At 26.9% G+C, this 27,981-nt stretch overlaps 2 protein-coding genes across 7 annotated transcripts; one reads left to right on the top strand and one right to left on the bottom strand.

The window, feature by feature from the left end:
* Positions 1–401: 401 nt before the first annotated feature.
* LOC107440774 (cytochrome c oxidase subunit 6A1, mitochondrial) lies at positions 402–12,282 on the bottom strand. Of its 2 annotated transcripts, none has more exons than XM_043042437.2 (3): positions 12,123–12,282; positions 9,271–9,425; positions 402–583 (listed from the first exon to the last, which is right to left on the bottom strand). In XM_043042437.2, exons 1-3 carry the CDS (start codon positions 12,211–12,213, stop codon positions 503–505), a joined length of 327 nt encoding a protein of 108 aa, XP_042898371.1. In that variant the 5' UTR covers positions 12,214–12,282; the 3' UTR covers positions 402–502. The 2 variants fall into 2 exon arrangements, with proteins under 2 accessions (XP_042898371.1, XP_042898369.1); XM_043042435.2 differs by lacking the exon at positions 402–583 and adding an exon at positions 4,218–4,396.
* A 320-nt stretch (positions 12,283–12,602) lies between these two features.
* LOC107440773 (transmembrane protein 243) lies at positions 12,603–27,594 on the top strand. 5 transcript variants are annotated; one of them, XM_016053799.3, is made up of 7 exons: positions 12,603–12,879; positions 13,150–13,200; positions 14,886–14,977; positions 15,412–15,462; positions 18,973–19,074; positions 22,661–22,816; positions 27,186–27,594. In XM_016053799.3, exons 3-6 carry the CDS (start codon positions 14,894–14,896, stop codon positions 22,778–22,780), a joined length of 357 nt encoding a protein of 118 aa, XP_015909285.1. In that variant the 5' UTR covers positions 12,603–12,879; positions 13,150–13,200; positions 14,886–14,893; the 3' UTR covers positions 22,781–22,816; positions 27,186–27,594. The 5 variants fall into 5 exon arrangements, with proteins under 5 accessions (XP_015909285.1, XP_015909290.1, XP_015909287.1 ...); XM_016053804.3 differs by having other exon boundaries at positions 12,676–12,855; positions 13,150–13,221; XM_016053801.3 differs by having other exon boundaries at positions 12,676–12,879; positions 13,150–13,221.
* The last annotated feature ends 387 nt before the right edge of the window (positions 27,595–27,981 follow it).

The following is a 27,981-nucleotide window of genomic DNA, read 5'->3' as shown; positions in this document are numbered from 1 at the left end:
TTTTTTCAATGTACTATTATAGCGATTTTTCACTTACGGTCTCTTTTTCTTTATGGCGCTTCTGTGTACGTCAGCGCTTCAGGAAAGCATTTCCGACCCCACATTGCTATATGATTTCGAGTCGTCAGGATGCCCCATACCCCTCTTAGAAGTTCTGAAACGCTTAACTGAGACACCCTGTATATCCTGGACCAAAATTTTGAGGATACAGCTATTAGAGTTTTGAAAACATTTTTTTATTAATAGAAAATCAATATTTTTAACGCTCTTTTTTAACAGAATATATAATACTCAATTTGTAAATCTAGCATATATTTTGAAACAAAAATTTTTAACAAAATTTCTGTACTCATTGATTTACCATGAAATAAATTTAAGGTGAAAAAAAAACAGAAACTTGATCATGAGTTAAGGATTGCATTATTTATTTCAATATTTCTACAAATAGATTCAAATAAAGTATGTTTGTTTACAGACAAATTAATAGCACTTTCACTTCCTATTAATCTTCATATCCATCAGGTAAAGCATTCACTTTGGGATTGTGGAACAAAGTGTGATTGCCATCACCCCAGGGAAATCGCTGAAAAAAAATTAATAAGAAGTTAATTAAGAAAAATAATGAACAACACTTATTAATAACTCATCCTTTTTTTTCCTTCTTTTCTGTCTTAGTAAAACTACTTTACTAAGTACCAATAGTAACTAGTAAAATTATAAAATACTTTTAGTATGACTGGCCAAAGTTCTAATCAAAATTTGCTCAACTTATCTAGATTTAGGGCAGAAGGGGAAAGTTTAAGTAATTTTATATATATATATATATGCCGGTGAGGTGGCTGAGCGGTTAGCGTGCCTGACTGTGAGTTTGAATCCTGCTCTGGGCATGGATGTTTCCTTCTACGTGTTGTGAATGTGGCCCACCCCAAGAACAGGTATGTGTGGCGTGGGAAATGTTGTTTGCCTCCGTGACTTAGGTTTACAAGTGCCCACTGGGTAACGTAAAATGAGCAACACTTCTGGCATCTTCCAAGGTGAAGAACGAAACTTCAGTCTGATGGCCTGTATTTGATTCTTTTTACTTCAAACAGAGTAATTTTATTGCTATAATTTAAAACATTCATAGTTAAACAGAAAATTATATAGTCAATTCAGTTCCTTAAGGAACGAAAAAAAAAAGGAATTTGACATTTTATGACAAATTGACAAGCATAATTAAGGTAAAAAATACATGTCTTTACAATATATCATATAAGATTAAGCCTCCACCTAAATTTTGATGAAAATCATGACGAAGTAGGGGGATAAACAGAAGCAAGAAAATAGAACATAATTAATAATGCAAATATGTAACTCAATTTAATTAAAGTCAAGTTAAATAATTAAATCGTGTTGATATGAGTGGCTATGTGTAACTTTTAAATCACATAAATCAGTATTTAATAAAACTGTGTGATTAAGAATTGCGATATTGGATTTTAAAAATGTATGAATACAAATCACAATATTGGATTTTTAAATCACTCAAATTTGAATTGGGATGTGTAATTTACATATAATTGATTGCGGACACTATTGTGACCGAAAAAATTGTCCGTTTAAGGGTAGGGTAGCATAATAACGAAGTTTAGCAGTGTAAATTGTTTTTAGAATATTTTCAATGATATAAAAATAATTGAATAATCTAAAATAACCAGGCCCCTCTTCCCCACTGGGCACTATGGGCACGTGCCCAGGGCCCCGCGATCGAATGGGGCCCCCTAGTTCCTGCCAGATNGAAAGAATACCATCGCAATTTTGATCCTCTGCAGAGGGGATGGCTCCCCTGCTTTGGTAGCTCGACAACCTGCGCTTGAAGTCGAGCGCTTTACTGGAGAACAGTTTAACGACAACCAATACCCCACACCCTCGGTTCCTGTATAGAATAGGCCTATGCAGGCTGATCAAACTGGTCACCCAACCAGCTTACTAACCGCAGGCAGTGATTCTTGACTCCGGTGTTCTACTGGGAGCCGTGTCATTGCTATAAATCCTCTGCGGGATCCTAAACTGGGAGCGATTTTTCCCTCAATGGGGCGATGAGTATTAAAAAGAAAATAAATGTAAACAATGTAACCATTCGTTCCGACAAAGAACTACGAATTTTTTTAAAAAAAAGAGAAAATAAAAAAAAATTAAAATTTCTGAGCTTTTTCGTCATACTTGGTGTTAAACAAAGATGTCTTCCAGATCCGCTCAGAACTAACAAATAGGTTGAACAGTTGCTTGAAAGCTTTATTGTTAATCGTGTTTTAGAAATTTGTGTAATCTTGAACTCGAAATCACAAACAAACTTGATTACATTTAGTCTTTTGTCAAATTATTCTAAACACTGTTATGAAGACTTTAGAAAAACATATTATTTATTTTGCTAATGCACCGTTAAATTTATTATGTTGAAAAATCGTTATGACTTTCTTTTTTCCCATTAGATTGTAAGCAAAGCTTTAAAAATTTTTTTTGATTTTAATTATGCAAAATATTTGATAGCTATAGTAGGGGGAAAGAATATTAAGATTCGGTACATTTTCGAACAGCGAATTCCAAGCTATTGATGTTTATGCGAAAATAAAAATATTTTAAAGCAATATACAAATATATATATATATTATATTCGGTATATAATTAAAATATTAATACAGAATACTTATATATTCATTTAGAACCATACGCAAATATTTATTTAAAATAAAACTTTCCATTTTAAAGTATTTTTTTGAAACATGAAACTAACTTATAAATTATATAAGATTTTATCGATATAAAAAAAAATTATTTGGCACATTTACACACGCACTTTCTAACTATACAAAAAATTTTATCATACAAAATTTACCATTAAGCGGAAAGTCTGTACTAATTGAAATCGCTTATCAGCACATAGTTAAAAAGAAATGTAAAATTTACTGAAAAAAAAAAACCTTTGAACCGAGAGGCCAGTATAAAACTGTTAATTTCGCAGAAAAATGTTATTTAAAAATGGGCATTCTGCTTTTAATAAGTTGAGCACTGTTATTTTCTTAAAAAGTGCCACGATAATTAAAAAAAATACACATTCATTTTTGAATTAAGTACTACACAATACAATGTAATTTACTTTAAGTGTTATGATAACTGATAAATATACCATTTGATAAAATTTCCTTACAAATTTTGTCTAGACCAATTGGGCTCTTTATATATATTTCATACATCAAACCATATGAAGTATCAATCATGTTCTGGCTTTAGATGGTAAATATTTAAATTAAGTTCTATTATAATATAAATTTTTGTGACAACATACAAATGACTTATTACAGAAAATTTTTTATAAGGGAATCATTAAAAGCACGATGAAGTTACCTTGGATATGTATTTATATGGACGAAAAATGCGACTAAATCATAAAAGAAAAGTATTTTTTTTTTCCAAATATTGTTTACAAAATTTGATTAAAATTTCAAAAAATGCAAATAAGTATTAACTTTTCAGCTCAAGCGTAATTTTTAGGTTGTAATTTATATACTATCACGTTAAGAATCCTGCATATGATTACAGCATGTATTAATGAATGTACAATTTAAAGAATAATACACATTTTCTTCACAGTGATTTTTGTAGCTAAAATGTAGTGCTAAATACAGTAACTTTGAACAGTTAAAAACATTAAATTAGAAGGATCAAAAATAAAAAATAATAAGCAAACTAATCTTAAATATTAAGTAAAATAAAATGAAACAAAAAAAAAAACAGCATAAGTATTCCATTCTGAACAATTAGAACTTTTATTAAGAACACCTAAAAAAATAAGTAATTGTGTTTAGGTCTATCACATATTTTATAAGCATGCTCAGAGAAAAATAATTTCTTAATAACCCTATAATTTTAAATAATTTTTTAAATTGTTATTTAGCACAGTAAAAATCAAAGTGAATAATGAAAAGGATATATAAGAAACTCATGGATCTTAATTATAGAAAAAATTCTCCCAACTTTTTCAAGTTTTCAAAACAGAAAAAAAAATCCTGAACCAAAATTTTGAGAATACAGCAATTAGTGTTTTGAAAACATTTTTTATCAACATAAAATCAATATTTTTAAATCTCTTTTAAACAAAAATTGTTAACAAAACTTATGTCCTCATTGATAATACCATAAAATAATTTTAAGGTGAAAAAAATACAAAAACTTGAGCATTCAGTTAATGAGAGTATTATTTATTTCAATATTTCTACAAATAGATTCAAATAAGTATATTTGTTTACAGACAAATTAACAGCACTTTTGCTTCCAATTAATCTTCATATCCATCAGGTAAAGCATTCACTTTGGGATTGTGAAACAAAGTGTGATTGCCATCACCCCAGGGAAATCTCTGGAAAAAAATTAATAAGAATTTAATTAAGAAAAATAATGATGAACACTTATTAATTAACTCATAATTTTTTTTCTTTTTTTCTGTCTTAGTAAAACTATTTTACTAAGTACCAATAGTAACGAGTAAAATTATAAAATACTTTTAGTATGTCTGGCCAAAGTTCTAATAAAAATTTTAGGGCAGATTATTAGGCCCAACTATTAGGGCAGAAGGGGTAAGTTTAGGTAATATATATATAGCATTTTGTAAAAATGTTTCTACATCTAATCATCGGATAACAACTAATATTGACACATTTCAGAGTTTTTAATCTTTCTTTCATAACACTAATAGGCTTATCAGCTAATTATAGATTATCTCAGTTTAGGCAGTTCTGTGAAACTAATAAAATTAGAAAACTAGAGTGTCTATTACAATTTAAAAGCAAATGGCCAATAACCAAAATAATTAAGATATATGTACAGACACAAGAGAGGGAAAAGTGTAATGAACCTGAAAATACATAGCAACACAAATCATAAAAAAGTGAGTGAAACTATTTTGCGCAAAAGAAAAGGTTAAAATTATCTACATATTTATTTGAAGTTTTTTTTCTTCTTACTATATGTGTACATTGACAGTCTCAAACTGTTAAGCTTTAGATATATAAATAATGATTAAAGAGAAATAAAGTTAAACAACAAGTTTAGAAAGTCGGAAGATCTCATGGCCTGTATTTAATTCATTTTACTTCAAACAGAGAAGTTTTATTGCTATAATAATTTAAAACATTTGTAGTTAAACAGAAAATTATATAGTCAATTCAGTTCCCTAAAGAAAAAAAAAAATCATCTATGACAAGCATAATTAAAGTAAAAAATAAATTTCTTTACAATATACCGTAATATATATATATTAAGCCTCCACCTAAATTTTGACAAAAATCATGACGAAGTAGGGGGATAAACAGAAGCAAGAAAATAGCATAATTAATAAAGCAAAAATGTAACTCGATTTAATTAAATAAAAAACAAATGAAAGTAAAGTTAAATAATTAAATCGTGTTAATATGAGTGACTATGCGTAACTTTTAAACCACATAAATCAGTATTTAACAAAATGGTGTGATTAAGATAATGGATTTTAAAAATGCATGAACACAAATCGCAATATTGGATTTTTAAATCATTCAAATTTGAATCGGGATGTTTAATTTTCATATAATTGAGATTTGAATCGCAATACAGCGAAACTTCGGTTAAACGGACACTCTCGGGACTGAAAAAATTGTGCGTTTACGGGAAGGGTAGCCTAATAACGAAGTTAAACAATGTAAATTGTTTTAAGAATATTTTCAATGATATAGAAATAATTGAATAATCTACAATGACTATCTACAAGTATATTTGTTCACACTTTAAAAAAATAATTTTTTTTACATAAAAATTATTTATCAAAAAGTTTGACATAAATATATAATTCTAGATGTAGCTACAGTATATATTATAATTTTTAGATGAACACAGTCATTCAAGTTAGACATATGATGCAGAATAGAAGCTTTTAGTCCTCAGTCAGTTTCAGTTATTAGGTTTACGCATTGAACACCTACCCATCTCTTGATAGGAAATAAGGTTAATACCTCCTTGAAAGTTAACCTCCCGCGATTCACAGAAAAAGAAAACAATGCATACCTATAGGGCACAAGAACCTATGGAGTTGATATATTTACAATTGATCATCTTTCAAGAGTCTGAATTAATGTTTCATTTATATAAACACATCAGACTATATTTCTGTTCTCTTTTTTTTCTTCCAGCTGTGTTAAATACAGCCTTAAAATTAATATAAAAATGAAAGAAATTTTTAAAGGGGAAGAGTCATTGAGAGCATTTAAGACGTCACTTTAGCTTGTGGGGTCTCATAGTCTGTGTTGTCTAGATGAAAAGATCAAAATATGCCTCTGTCCAATTTATTTCACATGAACAATATAATTTTCTCTCCTTTTTTTGCAAAGATAAGGCAAGATGATAGGAGAAAGAGTGATTCTCTAGTAGTGAAATAGTTTAACAATATTTTTAGTTATAAATAAAGCAAAAAATTACATCTGTTAAAAATTATTTAAAGTTGCATATTTTACTTCGAATTTCCTTTCAAATTTAGGAAATCGGTGTCCGGTTTGAAAAGATAGAAAATATCGTTTCAAGGCAAAAATGACTGTCTGTGCTCGGTTATGAGAGTGTCCGCTTTGTGGAGAACGTACATAATGGTTAATTCATAGAAGATTCAAGGGATCAAGGGGAATTAAAAATATGTACGTATTGAGAGGCGTTCGATTTGTNGATTTTGCTCATCTTAAATCTAGAAGGGTACCTTTGCAATCAACATAGAATTAATCTAAGGATTTTAAGTTAAGCGAGTTACTTTTGTAGATTATTTTTTATATTTCCTATTTTTTTATAGCTAGTAACTAAATAAAAATAAATTTAGAACCTTGTTTGTCTTTCTTTATCTATTGTAACTAAATAGTGTTTTCTCAAGGTCATAGGGGCCCCATGATCCTAATGTGCCCAGGGCCTCAAATAGTTTAAAGACGGCCCTGAAAATAACTATCTACGAGGATATTTGTTTACACTTTAAAAAATACTATTTTACACATAAAGAACATATGAAAACGTTTGATACAAATATGCAATTCTAGATGTAGCTACAGATAAACGAATATAATTTTTCTATTAACACAGACATTCAAGTTAGTCATATGATACCGAATAGGAGCTTTTAGTTCTCGGTCAGTTTCAATTATTAGGCTTACACACAAAACACCTACCCATCTCTTGGTAGGAAATGTGGTTAATACGTCCTAAAAAGTAAACCACCCGCGATTCGCAGAAAAAAGAAAGCAATGCATATCTATAAGGCATGAGAACCAATGGAATTGATACATTCACAATTGATAATCTATCAAGTGACTGAATAAATGTTTCATTTATCTGAACACATCAAAGACTATATTTCTGTTCTTTTTTTCTTGTTCTCCCAGCTGTGATAAACATAGCCTTAAAATTAATAATAAAATAAAATAAATTTTCAAAGGGGGTGAAGTATCAACAGCATTTAAGACGTCATTTTAGCTGGTGGGGTCTCATAACCCGTGCTGTCCAGAGGAAAAGGATCAAAATATGACGCTGTCCAAATTATTTCACGTGAGAAATATCATTTTCTCTCCTTTCTTTGTAAAGATAAGGCAAGATGAAAGGAGAAAGAGTGATTCTTTAGTAGTGAAACAGTTTATCAATATTTAACAAAAATTTACATCCGTTAAACATTTAAAATTGCATATTTTTCTTGGAATTTAAAGAAGAAATAATTTTTTCCCCCTTTCAAATTTAGGAAAATGGTGCTTTGTTTGAAGAGATAGAAAATATCGTAACAGGGCAAAAATGACTGTCCGCGTCCGGTTACGAGAGTCCACTTTGCGGAGAATGTACACAATGGTTTATTCATAGAAGATTCACAGGAATTAAAAATATGTACGTATTGAGAGGCGTTCGTTTTGTAGGACTGTCCATATCATGAGGTTTCACTGTATTTTATCTTTAAAAATCAAGTGGTTACTCTTGATAAAAGTAAGAAAACATCCGTAAAAAGTAAGAATTTCAATATTTGAATTTGCACATAGCGAGTGTCAATATTATACTCAGAATGTGGAAGGTTGATGGGGTTTATTCGTTTTTGATCACTGGTCATGGTAAATATTTCTATGAAACTATGGGGGCTTAATTGAATGAGGAGGCTTGTTCACCATTTTAGGATATATACAAAATTTTAATACACTGAGTTAAGAAGTAAACAATGCATTATAAACAGTATGCTTAGAAAAATTTAATAAACAGAAATATGTACAACAGTGGGAGAAACATATTCAGTTCTGGACATTTTTTCAATTTCTCATGAGTATTAATAAAGTTAAAGCAGAGGTTTGAGGGACTGGTGATAAATGACAAATGAAAAGTTATTGAACAGCCTATGCCAAAAAATATAGCACTAAGCTTGTAATTTGTATCATTATTTTGCTGATCATTTGCAGTAACTGCACTAAATTTTCGCAAACCAAGACTAAATATTAATAGAATTATGGACATTTTATTTATAATTTTTTTTTGCTCTATGTTTTTTTAATTATATAGAAATATTTAATAAAATGAAACAAAATGTGCTGAGTAATTTAAATAAACAAAAATATAAAATTTGAAAAAAAAAAAATCTTTATAATATGCACAAGATATAAGCGTTAAATTTTTAAAATTTTACTATGAATATGTAAAATTTTAAAGGATCATGTTTCATTATGGAATAATAATTTTGTTAATTTTTTTCTTAAATATATACATTTCAATTTTAGGAATAATTTTGTATCAAAAATGCATTTTTGTCCTCTCATCTTGGAAAATATAGGTTTTTTGCCACTTTGCTTGGCAAAAACCTGTTTTTGCCAGGACGATTTTTACCAGTTTTTTTCCACCTGTGGCAAAATCTTGCCAACCCTGGAAAGCATATTGCACCTTATTGCTTATTTAACCTTAGAAGCTTATTGCACATTTTTTGGCATAGGAATTTCAAAAACATTCTTTGTTCATAATTTATTGCTGGCCTCTCAAAACTCTGAAAGTTTATTGGTATGCATGAGAACACTTCTAAGTAACAAAAGAATTCTTTTAATTATTTCTAAAGAATTGAAAATGGAATGTAGGGTTTAATGGCACAAGGTCCACAAAAGGACATGCTGCACAAAACAATCAGTTTCAAGTATTTCTAGAGAAATTTGAAAAAAAAAAAATGCCATAAACTGAAAATATCTATTCCATAGTAGTAAGGTAGTGTATGCTCACCTTCTTGCGAATACGCAAGTGTTCATAAGCAATGAATTCTGGCCTGTGAAAATGCTCCAAATGTTCCTTTTCTCCTAAGTAAGCATTGACCATGCATAAGCCAACAGCAGGAAGTGACACAAACAGAAATAGCTTTTTCCATAGTTTAACACCCTCTGAAATAATAAAGCAAGTAAAAACAATGCAAATAAAGTATTAATACCATCTTATGAACCTTCTCTGAAAAACATTATACTTAACGCAAATAATTATGCAGCTTTGATATGTTATGGTAAAAACCTGAAGTCTGGTAAATTCTCAGTTTTATCGAGATAGTCACTAATATAAAACTTATCTTAGTAACTTGGTAAAAGTCTGCTTTAATACAATTCCATTTCAGCTTTTTACTAAGCCTATGATATAAAATCTAAGAGTTACCAACTTCTTAGGTAAATCCCAGGTTTTACCAGTAAAACCAGAAATTTACCACTTTTATGTTTTTATAGGTAAAAAACTGGAAATTTAATGAATCTTAGGTTTAACCTGTAAATTGTAGGTTTTGCTAAAGTGGCTTCATATAAGTCAAAAGTATGCTTTAATAAGATTCCGTTTCAGCCTTTGCCATAAAATCTAGGAGTTACCAAGCAACTTTGGTAAATCCTTGATTTTGCTAGACTTTGGGCTTTTATTGTAACATATACTCATGTTTAAAGCAGGGTTGGGTTTTTGCCGTCAAAAACCTACTGTTTTCTTTAATGTATGGCGTACAGAAGACAATATATTATTTTCACGTAATTGCCTTTGTAAATGATTGAATAAATGAATGTTGTAAATGATTGCTATTGATTTTGCAACTATATTCATGTATTCTTATAGAAGGATATACATTCGTATAGAAATATTGTAATATACTTATTGAAAATAGTGATACTTATTTTTATCATTATAGCTTGATTTGCAAAGGATTCAAAATTTTGCTCTTCTTAATTGTTAGAAATAAACAAACAAAAAAGCTTGGAACTATTAATAAATTCAAGAACTAAAAAGAAGAATTTAAAATTTGGCATTTTTTAAATATTAGAAATAAGCTTAACAAAACTTTCAAAACTTATAGCTACTAACAAAGTCAAGAATGACTTGACATTCTTCAGTAATGTAATATGCCGAACAAAATGATGCTTGGAAATGTTGAAAATTTTATTTAGTATCCTAATATTTTACTTCAAATAGTATGTTTTGATATAATCATGTCGGGAAAATGCAAGAATCTGTTCTTAAATATCTTTTAACAACTTTTTTTCTAATTTTATTGCCTAAAATGAATTAATTTTAAATTACAAGCTGTTAAACTCAAATAAAAATACAGTTTTACCCAAACTATGGGTTTTTGACATGACGGTAAAAACCATGGTATAAACAGTCATGTGTCAAAAACTTGCCAACCCTGGTTTAAAGTATCCTTGCTTAATTAAGTAATCCATGGATCAGCTAAAATACTCACTAGAGATAGTCAATTTATAAAGTATCTTTAGAACTCGACACATTATGTACTACAGTAAGTATAAATATGGAAAAACACATTACATTGATTAACAATTATAATAACTTAATTACTAACATAATAAATAGACAACAATGATGACAAACTTAAAACACCTAATTTTTTAAAAATTCAGTTGAAATTCTGCATTGATTGATAAATTTAAATAACACATAATGACAAGATATAGAGTTAGGTGGGGTAAAATGGGAATATGTTAAAAAATATTTTTTCTCCTATGACTATTATGACTGTGTTGCTAATAATTTACCTTATTGACTGATAACCAATATAGGCTACTAATTCATAATCTATTAATTCATTTATTTTAATACTAAGCATAACTTTCTACTCATTCATGTGCTTAGAAACTAAGTTATAAAATGTATATCTAATAAAATCTTGAAAGATATTCAAGTGCTAGAATAATACATAAAATTTGCAAAACTTGCAGTTGTCAGAAGTCGACTAGAGGATTGTTATTTAAATTTAGGAATTACAAGATAGATAATAATATTGCTATTTAATACAATAACTTATATATTTATGTGTTTAAAAAAAAACACCACAGAATATTTCTGTAGTTAAATTACTTTTAATGATTCAAGTATTGTTTTAAAACAACATATCTGAAAATTATGTTATGCTAAATTTATAAAAATAGAACACAACTTTAAAGACAATAAGTTACTCCTTAAAANCGTACTCTAAGGGGGGGGAGTAAGACCTTATGTACGGTAATGTACGAAGGGGTGGGAGGGGTTTGAAATTTCTCCATTTTTGTGTACGTACTTTTTGAACGGCCCCACTAGAGGATTGTTATTTAAATATAGGAATTACAAGATTGATAATAATATCGCTATTTAAGACAATAACTTATATATTTATGTGTTTAAAAAAAAACACCACAGAATATTTCTGTAGTTAAAATACTTTTAATTTTTTAAGTATTGTTTTAAAACAACATATTTGAAAATTATGTTATGCTAAATTTATAAAAATAGAACATAACTTTAAAGACAATAAGTTACTACTTAAAAAAAATGTTAGTATGCTGTTTAATCTTGAAATAGTTTACGAACAAGCAGGCGTTAAGGTAATTACAGAAAAGACTATAAGCAGCCTATAATAATAACGATTTGTATTCTATTATTTAATTTTCTGAACAGCATATGAATATGTGCTTTACTGCAAAAAAATTATAATAATAGACTGTTAATTGACAAATCAAAGAAAATTAGTGCATCATTGTTTGGGAATTCTATTTTATTGAACAAGTCCAAAAACCAAAAGAATTAACTTATGTAACTAAAGAATAGAATAGACAAATTACTTTCATAATCCTTCGGATTTGGAGGGTGCAATATGGTATTTAATCTAACAGAAGAAGTATGAAAACTACGAAATCCTCGAAAAGCAGCCATGTTTGCCCTGGAAATGACCTACCGACGATTTGTTGTTGTTCTTATGCTTTTTAAACTGAATTGAAGAGATTTAAAATTAAAAAAAACTCCACAAAACGAGGCTAAAAATTGTTAAAGATTTTTGAAATATTTTCTAATTTAAATATGTACAAATATTTACAATTGTTGTGATTTTTTAAATTTCAAAAATGCAAAATATATCCGCTTATTAAAATAGGTTGATAAAAAATATTTTGATGAAATAACAATAATTTTTAAGTTTTAACATGGATATATTATGAAATATCATTTAAAAATAATAACTTTACATTATTAAAAACACATTGCACTAGATTTTAATCGTAATCGTTCAGTTTTCTCCAAAAAATATACTAACGTTTTTGCACTTAATAGTTCGTTCGTAAACTGTAGTGAAATTCTAACCTATACTTGGAAATTTTTAAACTTTTAAATTGTAAAAATGTGAAGCGTAATAATGAGTGTTTTTTAGAATATCCTTATCACATGACAACAAACTGCATGACAGAAAAGAAAAAGAAACTATTCTTATTATTGTTTACAAATCTTTGTGACTTCAAAAGTACCGCGATTCCGCTTTATGATGAATCAGAAAATTAACAATGCGGGTGGAGTAATAAAAGTGTAATTCCATTAAAATTTTTTTGAGTAAATACTTATTATTATGTATTAAATATGCCTTATTTCTGTTGCATGACTTTTTCTCTCCTTTTAACTGCTTTTAGTCATTTGCGTTTTATTGCATTAAATCTTCTTTTAATGATAAAAATTGCTTTTTAATTTGTAAATATTTAAGAAAATAAATTAGATCAACTATATTTTTAATGCCTAGTAAATAATGTTTGTGTAAAATTAAAACTAGCTCGTTAACATTACGTTGTAGACAATGTTATAATTATTTATTCATTTATTTTTCAGATATTATTTCTAAAAGAGTGGTTTCTAATATCGGATATCATTTTGGACTAAGTAAGCATTTAACTGAAATAAGTAAGAATATAGTGTGTATATGTGTTTTTTTTTTCCCTTCATAAATAGGACTGAACTTAAATATACTGTCATGAATTAAAAATGGTAATGATAATTCAGATTAGTATGTTTTTATAATAAAGGATTTCATTCTAGTTTTCATTAGCTTGAACTTTGTGTTATCTTATTTATAAAGCTGTTTTTATGTTTATTTAAACTGATACGTGCATGAAATTCTGAATTAAAGTATACAAATATTTCCTAAATTCATTTTAATGCCTAGTCTCATGCTTCTTTAAATAAAAAAGATATTTAAATCCCAGTTGTGGTATAAATTTAAATTGACAGAGAAATATGTTTGCTGTTAATGTAACATGTAATCAAAATCTTGTTTAAAGAGCTTCTTTAAAGATATTTATGTTCTTAAAAAAATGTGAAAAGTTGTGTTTAAGAACACATTATGTTTATTTAAGTATGCAGAATTAATTTCATGTTTCCGCAATGCCATTAAATAATAAGGTTTTTAATTAAAAAGATATGTTTTGTAAGCAGCTTCTTACTGTTATATTTTTCATGCTAAAGTTTCTAAATCTTCTGAAATGTCATTTAGAGCTTTTTTTCACTGAGCTTTTCAGTTAAACGTCATTCTAATTTATTGTAGTTTTGGACATAACTTACTGCATGAGATTTAATACATTTTTCTTTCAATAAAAATGAAATATTATAACATAAAATATGTAAAGTTATAATCTTGTACTGTATTCTATGTAATTGAGACAATTAATTAGAAATGTGCAGTTGACTGCATTTTCATCTGTCTTTGTTATACGAGCTATTTAGAGAATCAAGATTTTACTGAAGTAACTGTGCATAGAATATGCATATGAATGTGCTAAATCTCTCTATTGTCCCAAAACTTTTTTTTACTTTTTATTGTGATTTTAAGCACAGTAACTTAAAATTTAAGATTTAGTCCATTTTTTTTTTAAAAGAAAAAATATTTCATTGTAATGATGGAGCTGTAATTTTAACGATTGACTGATTTCTTATTTAGCTAATGAATATGTGATAAAGTATATCTCTATATGTTATTTTTATTAATTTTTTTAGCAATATCATTTATTAAATTTCATAAATTTTTCAACTGCATTTAGCTTTAAAAAAGTTTATCCCAAAAGGAAAAAAAAAGATGAAATTCACTCTGATTTTAAAAATATAATGTAATACATTGTTATTAAATAAAATTGCAAAAATTTTTTGCATTGTTTTAACACAATACCAAGTAGATTAGAAAAATAAATTTCATTCACAAATTGAAATTATTATGTGTTTAACAACAGATTTTTATCTTACAAATTCATTTTTCTACCTTTAACTAAGAAATAATTTAAAAAAATCATTAATTTTCCATACGGCAACTGCCAAGTGTGTTTGGTATATTTTTGGTTCATGAAAAATCATGTTGTATAAATAATTAAATGTTTTTGTTGTTGTCTTGTATATGTTAGTGCTAAGTATAAGTAATTAAATGAAACTAAAACATTTACTTCTCCCTTTTGAAGCAGGTTATTACTGGTAATTTCTTTTTACATATTTCCCATAATTGTATTTAAGAATTTTTCTGTATGTTTGGTTAAACTTGTTCATTTCAGTACAGTAAAAAAATCTGACAAATTTCATTATAGATTAAGAAATGGAAAATCCCAGTGAAGAATACAGGCCTCTATTTGGGAGTTCTGTGCCAGATAGGCCTTTGTTTGGAGATTCCAATAGAAGAGTAAGATTATTTCAGTGATAAAATCTGTAAAACAAATAATAATATATGTTTACAAAAGCAACAGTATTTAATTCCTCTTGGTTGTCCAATTCTAAATACGAGATATATGTTTTGTGTTTGGTCACAAAGTATAGAATAAGTATTAACACATCTATAATTCACTGAAGAACACTCTTTCGTGTGCTAACTTAAAATGATTGAAATCAATGTTATATGTGTAATGGATTTTATTTTTAGATTTTAACCAGCAATTAAAGTGAAAAATAATAACTTTAACTGTTTTACTTTTAGAAACTATGTACGTTTTAAACAAAATATTGTGAAGAATGATCAATTTATTCTAATAATTTTTTTTAAATAATTTATTGTGATTAATAGAATTAATAATTTTCATAATATTAATGCATTTATTATAAGCTAGATTTTATTTTCAGGATCGAGTTGTAAATATGGTGCTTGGAATAATAACAACTTTGTTAGTTTTGGTAATTATTTTATTTATTTTAGCTTTCTCTTTTGTAATTAAGTGCAGTAAATAAAGAGACATATTTGGTATTTCTATTTTAAATGCCATTAAAGAACTTTTAAATTGATTATATTTCGAATCATAATAATGATACTTTTTTTTTACATCATACTCAAATAGTGAACAATAATATACAGTTGATACTCAAAATAATGACCTCTAGAATCCGATGTATACAGGTCTCATAACTTGAGGCTCTTATATAAGTGCACACAACATTTTCTCCCTATTAAAAATTTTAGACTTAATTGTAACAAAGCGATACTTCAATAAAAATTTTGTTAATTAACGAATTATTGATAATATTTTTTTTTAAATGTGGTACAACGACCTGTATTCAAACATTCATTTTCTGGAAAATGTCTATTTTGCAGACACTTTTTAACAATCAGAATAAACACGCCTTTTTTTCTTTTTTCAAAAAAGTTTTTTTTAATGTTATTTTTATTTGAATATCTGCATTGGTATTTCTTCACATCAAATGAAGAAAAAAAGTGAAAGAAGTGTCTTTATTCATGGAAGAGAAAGTTCAAACTATCCTCTGCTTACTTATTTATTTTTTATTTTATTAAGTGACTTAACATCCTTAAATTCATTGTCATTCAACTATTAGCAAAAGGTTGTATGAAAATTAACTTTATTTATTATTATTTTTCTTTTTTTAACACATGTTTTGACCTTTTTTTACCTCAAAGACCTATTACCAAGAAAAATTTATTTTCCGGCCATTGTCTTTGAAATTTTGGATGCAGGATTTTCTACTGCATATATTTATATTCTTTAAAAGAAAAATGCTATATTGTAAAAAATGCCCCAAAAATAATACTTCGGTTTGGAGTAATTCTTTTTTAGTAAATAACTGTAATTCTTTCCACTGTAGAAAAATTCATGAAAAGATAAAATTCTCTAGAAAAATTATATATTTTCCACAACAAGTAGAAGAAATGGAAAAATACTCCTAAAAAATTAAACATCAAACGTAAAATAATTTTTAAACAGTTTTATAATTGTATTTTTAAAGAGTTTGTAATTACATTATTATAGTTACCAAGCTATTTAATATGCCATTTTTATGTAAGTGAAAATTAAAAACTAGCAACCGAGAATAAATTAATGAATTTTTTATGAAATTAAAATAACTTCCATATTTTACATATTAAGCAAAACTTAACTTAATGATTACATGAAAACCTGTTAAATAATAAAATCAAGTTTCGCTACAATAAATTAACAAATCTGTGCAGGCAGGGCACACACGGTTTGAGGGTGTACGCTCCAGAAAAAATAACACAATGAGTTACAAAAAACTATTGTTGTTTTTTTTATTTTTAAGATACTTTATAAATAATAATAATCGTTAACTAAATTTTGAATCAAATTATTGTTAGCTATTTGCTTGCATTATTAAAATAAATTTAATTTCAATGCGGTTAAGCCAGTAAGTGTATAAATGTTTCAATTCACTAATTATTTCTATTTTGCGCCCTCTTCATCGCAAATCTTGCTTTTCGATCATGAAATTTATGATTATAAATTCCTGAATGCTTCTTATTTGCATTGTTTTTGTTTCATATTATAATTTAAATTTTTTTGTGGTGAGACGAACATAGGGTGCGCCTATGTCTACGCTAGTAGCTTTGTTTTAACATTTTATAAATTAAAAGCGACTAAAATTTATTTGTTTAAAAAAAAACAATAAAAATCAATCAAAATATTTTTTGGCTTTCATGTGTAGTGTAAGAATTTGTTTGAAAATCCTCTTTGTTGTTGATCTTACTGTGAGAGTTTTCGTAGTTTTCCTTTTTGTGAAACCAAAGTGCGGTAACACAAGAAAAATTCCATTACTAAATTCTCTTAAATAGCTAGTTTGTCCCTATGCTTGATCCAGGAGTTCCCTTGTCTTTTGGGTTGGGTTCAAAATTACAAGGCTACGTAGTCGAACATTGATAATCGTAAACTCAGAATTGGGTCGGTCTTTCAACACTGTTTATAACATAAAATAAAAAAATGTCACGAAGTACTCTGAAGGGCTGTGGTGGCTCAGGGGATAGACTGCTTGCCTCTCATTGGGGTGCGATGTGTTTGAATCCCAGCAATGGCTGGTCGTAACGAATTCTGCACCGACTTGCACCTGCTACAGTGGTGACGTAAAATATCCTCAGTGGTAGACAGATCATGGATCAGAGTCCCCTTGCCTTCAGTCTAAACATGGGAAGTTTTCATGGTTTTCCTCTCTGTGTAGCGTCCATCCTATATTTTTTAAAATTTTTAATCGTTACTTTATTTTTATGTAGGGTGTACAAAAAGTATGAAAACTATAAAATATCTTGAGAAATACACATTTGAAAATGTATGTATGATATATTTTCAAAATTGGTATTTAAGGCTACCAAACTAGCCTTACCATTCTCACTTGCTGGGGGTGGGTTAAGGAAAACAACTTTCAAGTCTTCAGTAGGACCTTCTCCTTTTTTTTAAATTAAAGACTGAACTCTCCAGAAAAAGTACCTCAGTTTGAATTACAGGTTTTTGTAGTTTGATTTTGATTTTTGTATTTGTTATAATCCCAAATTGGATACAACATACCAAAAGGGTAATACCAATAGGGTACAAACAGTTTAAAATGAATCTACTTATCAACCTTCATAAATTCAAATTTGTCTACAACCTCAACACAGTCAGAGATTATCTTTGTAAAAATTGAACATACATTCTAGCAAAATTTACAAAAATAAGGTTCATGTACACAACTTTGTCTTAATTTAAGTTACATAGTATGCTATTATTCTTAAAAAATTAAATAAATCTCTACACTCTTAAGCCTGCAATCAAGTAATGGAAATTTTTTTTTACTGAAGTATTCTTTCAATTCAGCTTTATAGTTTTATTAGAAACAAGCTTAGAGATGTTTTAAAAAGGAGTCTAAACAATTTTTCCATATTTGTTTGCATGCTTTTCAAAAATAAAGATAAAACGAAAATGAAAATTAATCTGCCGATGCTGTTATAGCCTGGAAGGTTTCTAATACCGGGATGCAGAAACCTTCCAGAATCTTATAGGAACCTATATTAGTTTAATTTAGTTGTAATTTAGAAATCGGAAGTCTTTATGAGAAATCTTCAGAGGAAGGCATTGGCCCACATTGGGCTGTCGGACCAACTATGATGATGATAGGTAATATAGGTTATCTAATATAGATTAATTAAGCCTTTTGAGGCTAGGGTGGCTGCTTAGGGGAGTGCCATTTGAGAGTTTTTTCAAAGTATCAAATACATCTGAGGAAAATGATGTCCCTGAATCCTTCTTTTAAAGATATTTCACTTGTGTATTTTTAGATATTTGATCCAATACTTTTTTCCCTATGTTTTGGATACCCAAAGATCAATAAGTTTAATATTTTCACCTTTTCAGTATGTTGCACTCATTTTTTCGCAACATTCAATTTTAACTTGAATTTTCTCTTTTTTAGATAACAATGTTTTCTGCTTTTTTTGCAAAAACACCTCCTCAAGGATTAAATGTATATTTTATCCTTTGCATTTTTCTTATTTGTTTGGGTCATATTTTATTGGTAAGTAATTTATTTGAACCTATTTTGTTTTGTATGATAGTTGATTTTAAACAGCATAATAACTTAATATTATTTAGTCTTATCTGAAACTTGCAGAAATTGATTGATTTTAAAACTATTTATTAATGTTTTCCAATTATTAAAGATAAAATGACTGTTTTATTTTATTTTTATTTATTTATTNTTTGTATGATAGTTGATTTTAAACAGCATAATAACTTAATATTATTTAGTCTTATCTGAAACTTGCAGAAATTGATTGATTTTAAAACTATTTATTAATGTTTTTCAATTATTAAAGATAAAATGACTGTTTTATTTTATTTTTATTTATTCATTCTTTTGTATGCCTCTGTAATCTTGCTTTGCTTGTATACATCTAATACTAAATGTAAATTAAAAGTTTAAAAAATAAACAGATAATCAGTACAATAAGCATTTTAAATTAAATCAGCACAATAATATTTTAAAATAAAAAGAATTGAAAATTTCAAAGTCAGTATCATAATGGATTGTTATAGAATTCATATTTAAGTGAAGTGATATTATCTGCTCTTTAAATGTATAAATTGTCTTGTGTAAGTCAAAGAGGGTACAGTAATTAGTACAGTACATATTTAATTAAAAATGTAGTCATGTTATGAAAAACCTACTTTTTAATATTTAAACTATTTATTATCTTTATCAGAGCTGCAATGATAGAGAAATTGCAATTCTGTGTTTTTAATTTTTAGCAGCACTTAAAAACATTTCAACAGGCTTATTAGGTTGTTTTATAAAGTTAGGTTATATCTTTGATTTATATAAATTTTGGTGTGAATGAAATTTGCATGTTAAAGAATGCATTTTATAACTGCTTTAAGAAATATGGAAAAATCTCTGGTTGAAAGCAGTGATTGATTTCAGGTTTTTGTTATTGAAACTAAATAGCAATACAACTATTTGTCCCTAGAGTTAAATAAGCTTTTTCTGACTTTTTAATAGTCTCTGACTATAATTCTATATTGTTTTAAATTACATTTGAATTAGGAACTTTTACTGTTTTATCTAATCTTTACACTATGTATATGATAAAGATTTACGGGAACCAATGATGATTATGCTATCTTGTATTTTTTCGCACAACCTTTAAACTTCTATCTTTAGGTTTTTTTTATTACCCTTTTTTTTTAATGAAGATGATATATTGCTTTTAATATTAATTTATATTTTATTAGTAACTTATATTATAGTGATTTATATTATAGTGAAAAATAAACAATTATTAATCTTTTTATCATATTGTTCAAATTACCAAAATAAAAAAAGTTCATAGTTGCTTATATATTTTTTAAAATTCTAATGACATAAATTGAAAGAAAAAATGACACAACTTTCCTTACAGATTTTTTTATATCTCAGCTTTCACAGAAACAAATTTTTAATTACAATGTGGTCTTGATATGTCATAATTAAAAGAAATATAGGTATAAAAATTGTAACAGTTAAACAACTCTGTCGTTTAATATTCTGACAAAAAATACCCTTTGTTTATTAAAAATTAAAAAGCCTGTACACTTATATAAATGTTTGCAAAATATCTAGTTTGCAAAATAAAATACAGAACATCTTAGTTTTGATCTAGTAATTGGATTGACATTTATTGTCCAATTTAAATGAGAGGCGAACCTTAAATATTTTTATTAATTTGTGCTAGTTAACTAATTGGTGATAATATTTTCGGTTACGAGAGCAGACTAAAATCCTATTTTCTTTAAATAAATTAGCTTTTTTTTTCTAAGAAATTTGATTTCTTGACTCTCAAAGTATGGGTGTTCGCCAATATGCTCCCGATAGTTCAGCCAAAATAGTAGTTGAAAGTAAGGGCTTTTTACAATTTACTTCAGTTTTTGCCTGTTTCGCCATTTCTCTGGATTTGCTTAAGGAATTTACAACATTATTCTGAAACTAGTTTATAGGAATATAATTCAATGAAAAATAAATATTTTTTCATATTTATTTATTATTTAATTTATTGAAGATTAAACAATTTTTTTACTGTAAAATATGCAAATTTAAACCAGCAATACTCAATTTTTTTCGACTATGGAACCATAAATGATAAACTTTTTTTTGGCAGAACTTCAACTTTTTAAATAAAGTATGTAAAGATATTTGATAATTTTCAATTTATTAACCAATAAAATACTATTTTGTTTTGAAAATATTTAATTTAAAGTGTATGAACTTTTCCATCATTTACTCGTTAATAATCGTATTTTATATTTTGTCCAACACTAGAATTTTTGTCCTAGTTTTAAATATCTAGTTTAGCAATAAATTTATTTTTGATGTGTGATTAAAATGTGCCAAATCATGTTTTTCTTTGTAATGAAAACTAAAAAATTGCTTTAAAAGTTTAAAATGATTATTAGGAAGTTTATTAGCAAATTAAATTATTTTATTTTGTTTGAACAGCTTGATGGGAAATACTAATGCAACTTTAATGCATATCCTTCCCATAGATTATTATGGATAAATAATTTTGGAAATATTGTTTTTAAAAAAACTGAAATTTTTTTGGCATTTTATTTTTAAATAATTTCATAAGAGCAAAAGAAATATTACAAAAATAATGGATTATTTATTGCATTTAAGTGTATTGAAAAGTTTCAAATTCATTAAGCGAAAAAAAAATAAAAATTCTAATTTTTCGGAATATCTTAATTCTACAGAACCCTAGTTTTCTGCCAAATACCATTTTGTAACCGCTGGTTTAAGCTAAGTAGTTTTATTTTTGAACGGAATCAGTTGAATACTTCTTATAAAGAAAAAATTAAAAGTTTCATTTTTTTTTAAATTTTATTATTTAGAAACTATTAGATTTTGCTCAAATTTTATAATTTATTATACAAAAATAAAAAAATGAAATTTTCTTTGGATAAACAAATTTTACAATTCTGTGTGAAATTATTTTAATTCTCTTTACAAGTTCCAGAGTTATAATGAAATTACATCATTAGTGAAATTGCTCCTAAGGAGCCCAAACTTTAGACTATTTTCATGCTCAGAAACTTTCGTACTAACTATTATGAACATATTTTCCAGATAGTGTCTAGTACATAGTGTGTCTATCTCATTGTTTTTAGGTTAAAAAACTGAACATATTGAAAGTTTTCTTGACGCAGTTTGTAATGTAAAGACAATCATTTGCACTAATTAATTATCTAGTTTAATTTTAGTATTAAGGTTATTTTTTTTCTTTTCATTTCGCTCACTGTACTAGTGTGAGAGTGAATAAGTGTGCATTTTCTACAAGCATTTTCCATTGTGTGTTTGATTCCAAACACGAAAAAATGCATAGCATTAATTGTAATTTTAGAGATCAAAAGTAATTAAATATGTTAGGTATATAGCTTTTATCCTTTTAACTAAGGGAAATTCATATAACTTTTCTTTAGAGCGCATTATAACCTGGCGTAAAACTAGTTTTTTTTCTGAGAGAAGAATGAGTTTAGAGTCAACAGTTAAAAGGTTAATGTATGTATGATGCATCTTTAGTTCCCAATGTATATTATACTGTATTCAAATAGGCTTTTCATTTTAGATATATTGGTATCGCCAGGGAGATTTAGATCCAAAGTTTCGATTGTTAATTTATTACAATGCCCTCACCATAATTTTACTCACTACGTGTGCCCTCTCATTCTTCTTCACTGAACGATGACCCCCGGTTCATCATCACTTCATGTTGATCAGAAATGTAAGCTCATTTATAAGACTTTACTACTAGTCACTTTTTTAAATTGATATATATGCATATATTTACATATTTATCTTACTAATTAATTTATACATTGTATTGTTGGTGCATTGTGAATTTTTTTTTTTTATGAAATTTTTGGCTACTTAGGAAAAGTTTAAAATATTGCCAGCCATTTTCTAATTGACTTATTTTGATAATGTTGTTAAATTTGCCTGAAATAGGAATTCCCATTTATCCTATTTTATAAGTCTATCCCTTATTTTTAATTATGAGATAGCAAATTTCTGATATGTCGGGTGTATAAGTCAATCGCTGAAAAAATTAAAAATATAACTATAATATATTTGCATTAATGAAAAATCTATTAACAAAATGTTGTGAGTCACCAGTTGAACAGGTTTTTTTTTTCAAAAACAGAAAATACTATCAAAGCCGTGTTCATGTGTCAAAAAAGCACGTAGCAAAATAAATGGTGTTATGTTTTTTTGAAATACTCTTGAATAAATTATCTTAACTTTTCTTTTTCTTATTTTTTCTGAATGTGATTTGAAGTATTGTTTCTAAAACAATCCTTTATATGTGTAAAAGTACAGTATCCAAAGATGCAAAATTATTAGTGTATAACATATTGAAATTAAATTTTGAAAGGGATAGATTTATACAGAGTTATTCATATCTATCTCATTGTTTATAATGCATTAACATTTCATGATCAACGTATGTTTTCTGTATTACCGGTAAATAAGTTGGCCCCCTGACTTTCATGAAATTTTGGTCATTTGAAAAGTTGACTTATACACCAGAATATTGTAAATGGTATTAACAACTTGGGCTGAAATACAGGGTCATATAAAAAAAATTGTTGTGATTTTGAAGCCTCTTTTAAAGGTTAATTTTTATATCTCTGTAAAAGTTCTTATTATATTTTTATACTTTACTATGGAATTAATTCTTGCATTAAAATGTTGTAAAAAATGTAAGTTCCCTCTGCTTATTAGATACCAATAAAAAATTACTTCTATCACCCATCTAAAAAATTGTTTGTCGTCTGATAAGAGATAAATGGCGCACATATCCAAAGATATTGACATGGTTGAAATACTTTGTATATTCCTTATCTAATTTATATTCATATGCGTCTATTAATTTGTAGAAAACAATTTTAATTACATAATTCTACATGAAAATGAATGATGTGCTATAAATAGTACTAAAAATAAATAAATGTAACTTTTGAAGAAAAAATATGTTTTCCACAGTTTAAAAAAATTAGAAAATTCGTTAAAATTTTGAAGTGTACAATGGCACATTAATTTGTATGGAAATAAAAGTGCATAGAAGAAAAATTAATTTTGAAAGTAATTAGAACATTATATAAGGTGGCTTGTTTATTTGTTGTTGCAAAAAAAAAAAAAAGATATAATATTTGTAAAGATAGAAGAGGAAAAATAAACTGCAAATTTAGTTTTATTTCTGAAATTTTTTTTTTGCATGTTTGACTGTCAATGAATAAATTTTTTTTTTTTAGAAAAGTTATTTTTGTACATTTACTATAAAGATGCATTTTACATTTAAATGATTGACTTACAAAATGATATGGTTCATGTTTAACGTTATTTAATTTTGATGTTACTTCATCAACATGTCCTTTTATTGACAGATCCACTCATGCTATGATTTGCTCGAGCTTGTTAATTATGTTTCTCATAGATAGCGCTATGCACAGTAATGTATTTTTAATTAATATTCAGATTCAATTCAGACACTGTAACATTAAAATCATTCTATCTTAATTATTGTCTTTAAATACATTTTTCTGTTATAAAGCGTTTTGTCATAACTTATGCAACTCACTCATCTTATATGAATTAAAGAAATATGGATTCGCGAATGAATGAATTAATAACAATTGCCCCAAAAATATAATATTTCACATTTAAAAATGTATTTCATAACAATAACGAAGAATGATGTTAACATCACAGTGAAGATGAATGTTAATCAATAATACATCACTGTGCATAGTGCCATCTATGATAATAATTTAATTATTATATTAGATTAATTTAAAATCTATTAGATTAATTTGATTATTCTATTTAGAAGAAAATTAGGGTATTTACAAAAAGCACTTAACTGCTTTGGCTTTTGAAACTTTTCAATATAAGAAATACTGACATCACAAAAAAAAAAAAAAAAAAAAGAAGGAGAATAGGATTAATTTTGACATTATGCCTGAAGTATATGTTTATAAATTTATTTTTTTAATGTAAACTAAAAAGAAATTGCATTTTGCAATTGAACAGGAGAAATTGATTTCTAAAAACGTTTTTCTTTCGTAATTTAGAAAGGAGTGGAATGTATTTTGCAATAGAATATGGAAACAAGTTTTTTTTTTGTGGCAATAGCTTTTTTCACTTATGCCAATTAACATGATATAATGCACAGCAATTTATTTAAACATAAAAAGCATTAAATTTATGCTTCTTTTTCTAGTTTTTTAATATTTTATTTCAAATAATTTGTGTACATGTTTTTTTTAAAATTTTTTTTGTCAGATTCTTTGCAATGTTTTTTGTGCCTATATAATTTTATAACTTAGCAAGTTGTGTACTTTTAACAGTCGCATGTCTTGTGAAAAATACTCTTTTTAAATAATTGTTTCTAAAAATTAAAATTAATTATTATTAAAATTAATTTAAGTTTGATTTTAAGACTTTGATATACTTAATTACTTAATGGTGAGTTTTTAAATCTGGATGCAGCTTGAAATGCACCTTCACAAAAATGGACAAAACACCAAATGTGTGTCTAGAAAATTGGATGCAACTGTAAATGCATTATGGTTCCAGACTTAAGTGTCGTATTTGGGTAGATAGGTATATTATAGATGTGACTTTTCAGACAACGTCTGCCTATTCAGAATTCTAAATGATCAAATGGATTTTAGAACGCTAAAATCCTACAGCGTAAATTTACTACAATTATTATAAGTTTATAGGACCTGTGGCAACATTGTAAAAATAACTGATAACTTTTAAAGTCTTTTTTTTTAAAAAATGAAAAATATTATAAATTGTATCAAGACAGTTATGCAAATGGGCGATATTTCATTATGAATTTATTTGACTTCATCAGTTTATTCTGTAAAAAAAAAACAATGCTCATAGAATAAGTTTGATAGAATCAAACGCTATGTCCATTTTCTTAGATTAGAAGATTTTTGCAAACCCACATTTTGAGCTGTATCTAATTTTTTAAACCCACATTTTGAGCCCTGTTCATATGTGCTTATTAGTTTTTTATTTAGCAAATTTATTCTTTATTTATTCTCTTTTTTTTATTTTTTGGGCCTAAAAAAACAATATTTTTTAATTTATATATGGATCTGTTCATGTACCATCAAGGTGACTGCTGAACGACTGCAAAATTGTTTCATAATTCTTAATTTTAATTGTTGAAATTTTTTTTCTGAAAATGTGTGAGTAAATTGTATCAATTGCCATCGATATCAAATTTGTTCTGTTTTGGTACTTAAAATTGTACTTCAGCAGGTGTTTCCTAGCAATTCAGTTTTGATATCTGTAGATTTTATGATTAAGATAAACCTTCTCCCTTTATTCTAAGCTCATCTTATTCACCTGAATTATTAAATAAAGAAATAGTTATAGAGATTATTCATAGTTGTAAAGAAATAGTTTTAATATTTGCATGGAGATGCCGGTAAATAATGAATTTTAATCTTGAAAAATAAAAATGTCTACCTCAATATTGTAAGGTTGTTAAAAAAACTTCTGCAACACCCTTGCTAAAAAATCTCGTTTATAGCAATAAAGAATCAAAATCCAAAAATCAGTTTTGTCCAAAGTCATTTAGAGCTTATTGATGAAAATTTAAAACTAAGAACACCAAAAAACAACAACACAAAATGAAAATTCATAAAAGTTCAAAAATTTTCAATTCAAAAATTTTCACAAGTGTTGCAGAACTTTTTTTAACAACCTAATAATAAGCACACAAAATTAAATAAACAACATTAATAAAATTCAAATTGGGAGATTAAATTTAAGTAGAAAAAATTAGTAAAATTTAATTTTCCTAACTGGTGACACGATGGGGCTTTTCATGTCACAAAAAGGGAAAACGTGGCCTTTTCCCTCTTTCAGGAAATCGTGTATTTGAAAAACAATCATACATGATTTTGAATCTATTAAATTAATATCAGCTTTATTTTTAAATGATAGTCAAGAGCAAACGCAAACTTACTTTTACTCTGTTATTGAAATATTATCTAAATATTTTAATATTTATTTTTTTGACTAAGTTTTGTTGCATATAAATGTATTAATATATTTTATAATTTTAGAATCATTGCACAGTGATAAAATGTCATTCCAAGTTCTTCATCTGTTTTTATCTGTTCTTTACTGAAAATTTCTTATGCTGTTAGAAAAGATGTCAAAATCTAAACTTGTTATTCTCCTGAATCTGTGATGCAATATGATGACATTTTGTATGATGTACTTCGCAAAAAAAAATGTCCAATTTTGATTAGTATGTTATGAGCATTAACCATGTTGTTTATTTCAAAGTTAATTGTTATAAAATTTGCACTTTTATTATTGTTATTTACTAGAAAAGAAAAAAAAACATTTGTACTCAAATCAAAATAATTTTAAACCTTTGCTTTTAAAGGTGACTCTTGGTTTTATTTTGTGTGTTACTATTATTTTTTAATAGTCTTATTAATAAAATTATTTATTTTTGCTTATGAATTTTATTTTTGTTACTTATTTACCCAATTCCCTTGAATTTTAATTAAATTTATGATATATATATATATCTGATTTAACACATATTCATCACTTTCAAAAAACGAAAACTGTTAAATACTACCGTCATTCGGGGCTACTTTGTGCAGCGGGGGCTACTTTGTGCAAATTCGAATTTGGCATTTTTCAAGTGCTGCTATTCAGTATTATGTTTATTTCACGTTAAAAATGTGTGGAATTTGAAGATAGAAGTCTCTTCTATTACTACAAACATTTTTTCGAATTTTAAAACAATCTCAGAGTGTGTTTCGTTCATCCAATGTCAACAACTTTCCGAGGACGTCGGATGTCGAAAAGTGTGCGTGGAAACTTTAGCTGTGAAATGCAAAG

The sequence above is a fragment of the Parasteatoda tepidariorum genome, chromosome 3, assembly GCF_043381705.1.
Source record: "Parasteatoda tepidariorum isolate YZ-2023 chromosome 3, CAS_Ptep_4.0, whole genome shotgun sequence".
Lineage (NCBI taxonomy): Eukaryota > Metazoa > Arthropoda > Arachnida > Araneae > Theridiidae > Parasteatoda > Parasteatoda tepidariorum.
This window is presented reverse-complemented; position numbering and strand designations above follow the sequence as displayed.

What these genes read in the sequence shown, in the direction of transcription:
- LOC107440774 (XM_043042437.2), bottom strand. Translation starts at nt 12,213, where the DNA reads ATGGCTGCTTTTCGAGGATTTCGTAGTTTTCATACTTCTTCTGTTAGA. An exon ending in AAATCCGAAGGATTATGAAA is followed by an intron (nt 9,426 to 12,122) that starts GTAATTTGTCTA and finishes TTATTATTTCAG; the next exon opens with AGGGTGTTAAACTATGGAAA. An exon ending in ACTTGCGTATTCGCAAGAAG is followed by an intron (nt 584 to 9,270) that starts GTGAGCATACAC and finishes ATTTTTTTTCAG; the next exon opens with CGATTTCCCTGGGGTGATGG.
- LOC107440773 (XM_016053799.3), top strand. Translation starts at nt 14,894, where the DNA reads ATGGAAAATCCCAGTGAAGAATACAGGCCTCTATTTGGGAGTTCTGTG. An exon ending in TAACAACTTTGTTAGTTTTG is followed by an intron (nt 15,463 to 18,972) that starts GTAATTATTTTA and finishes TCTCTTTTTTAG; the next exon opens with ATAACAATGTTTTCTGCTTT. An exon ending in GTTTGGGTCATATTTTATTG is followed by an intron (nt 19,075 to 22,660) that starts GTAAGTAATTTA and finishes TTTTCATTTTAG; the next exon opens with ATATATTGGTATCGCCAGGG.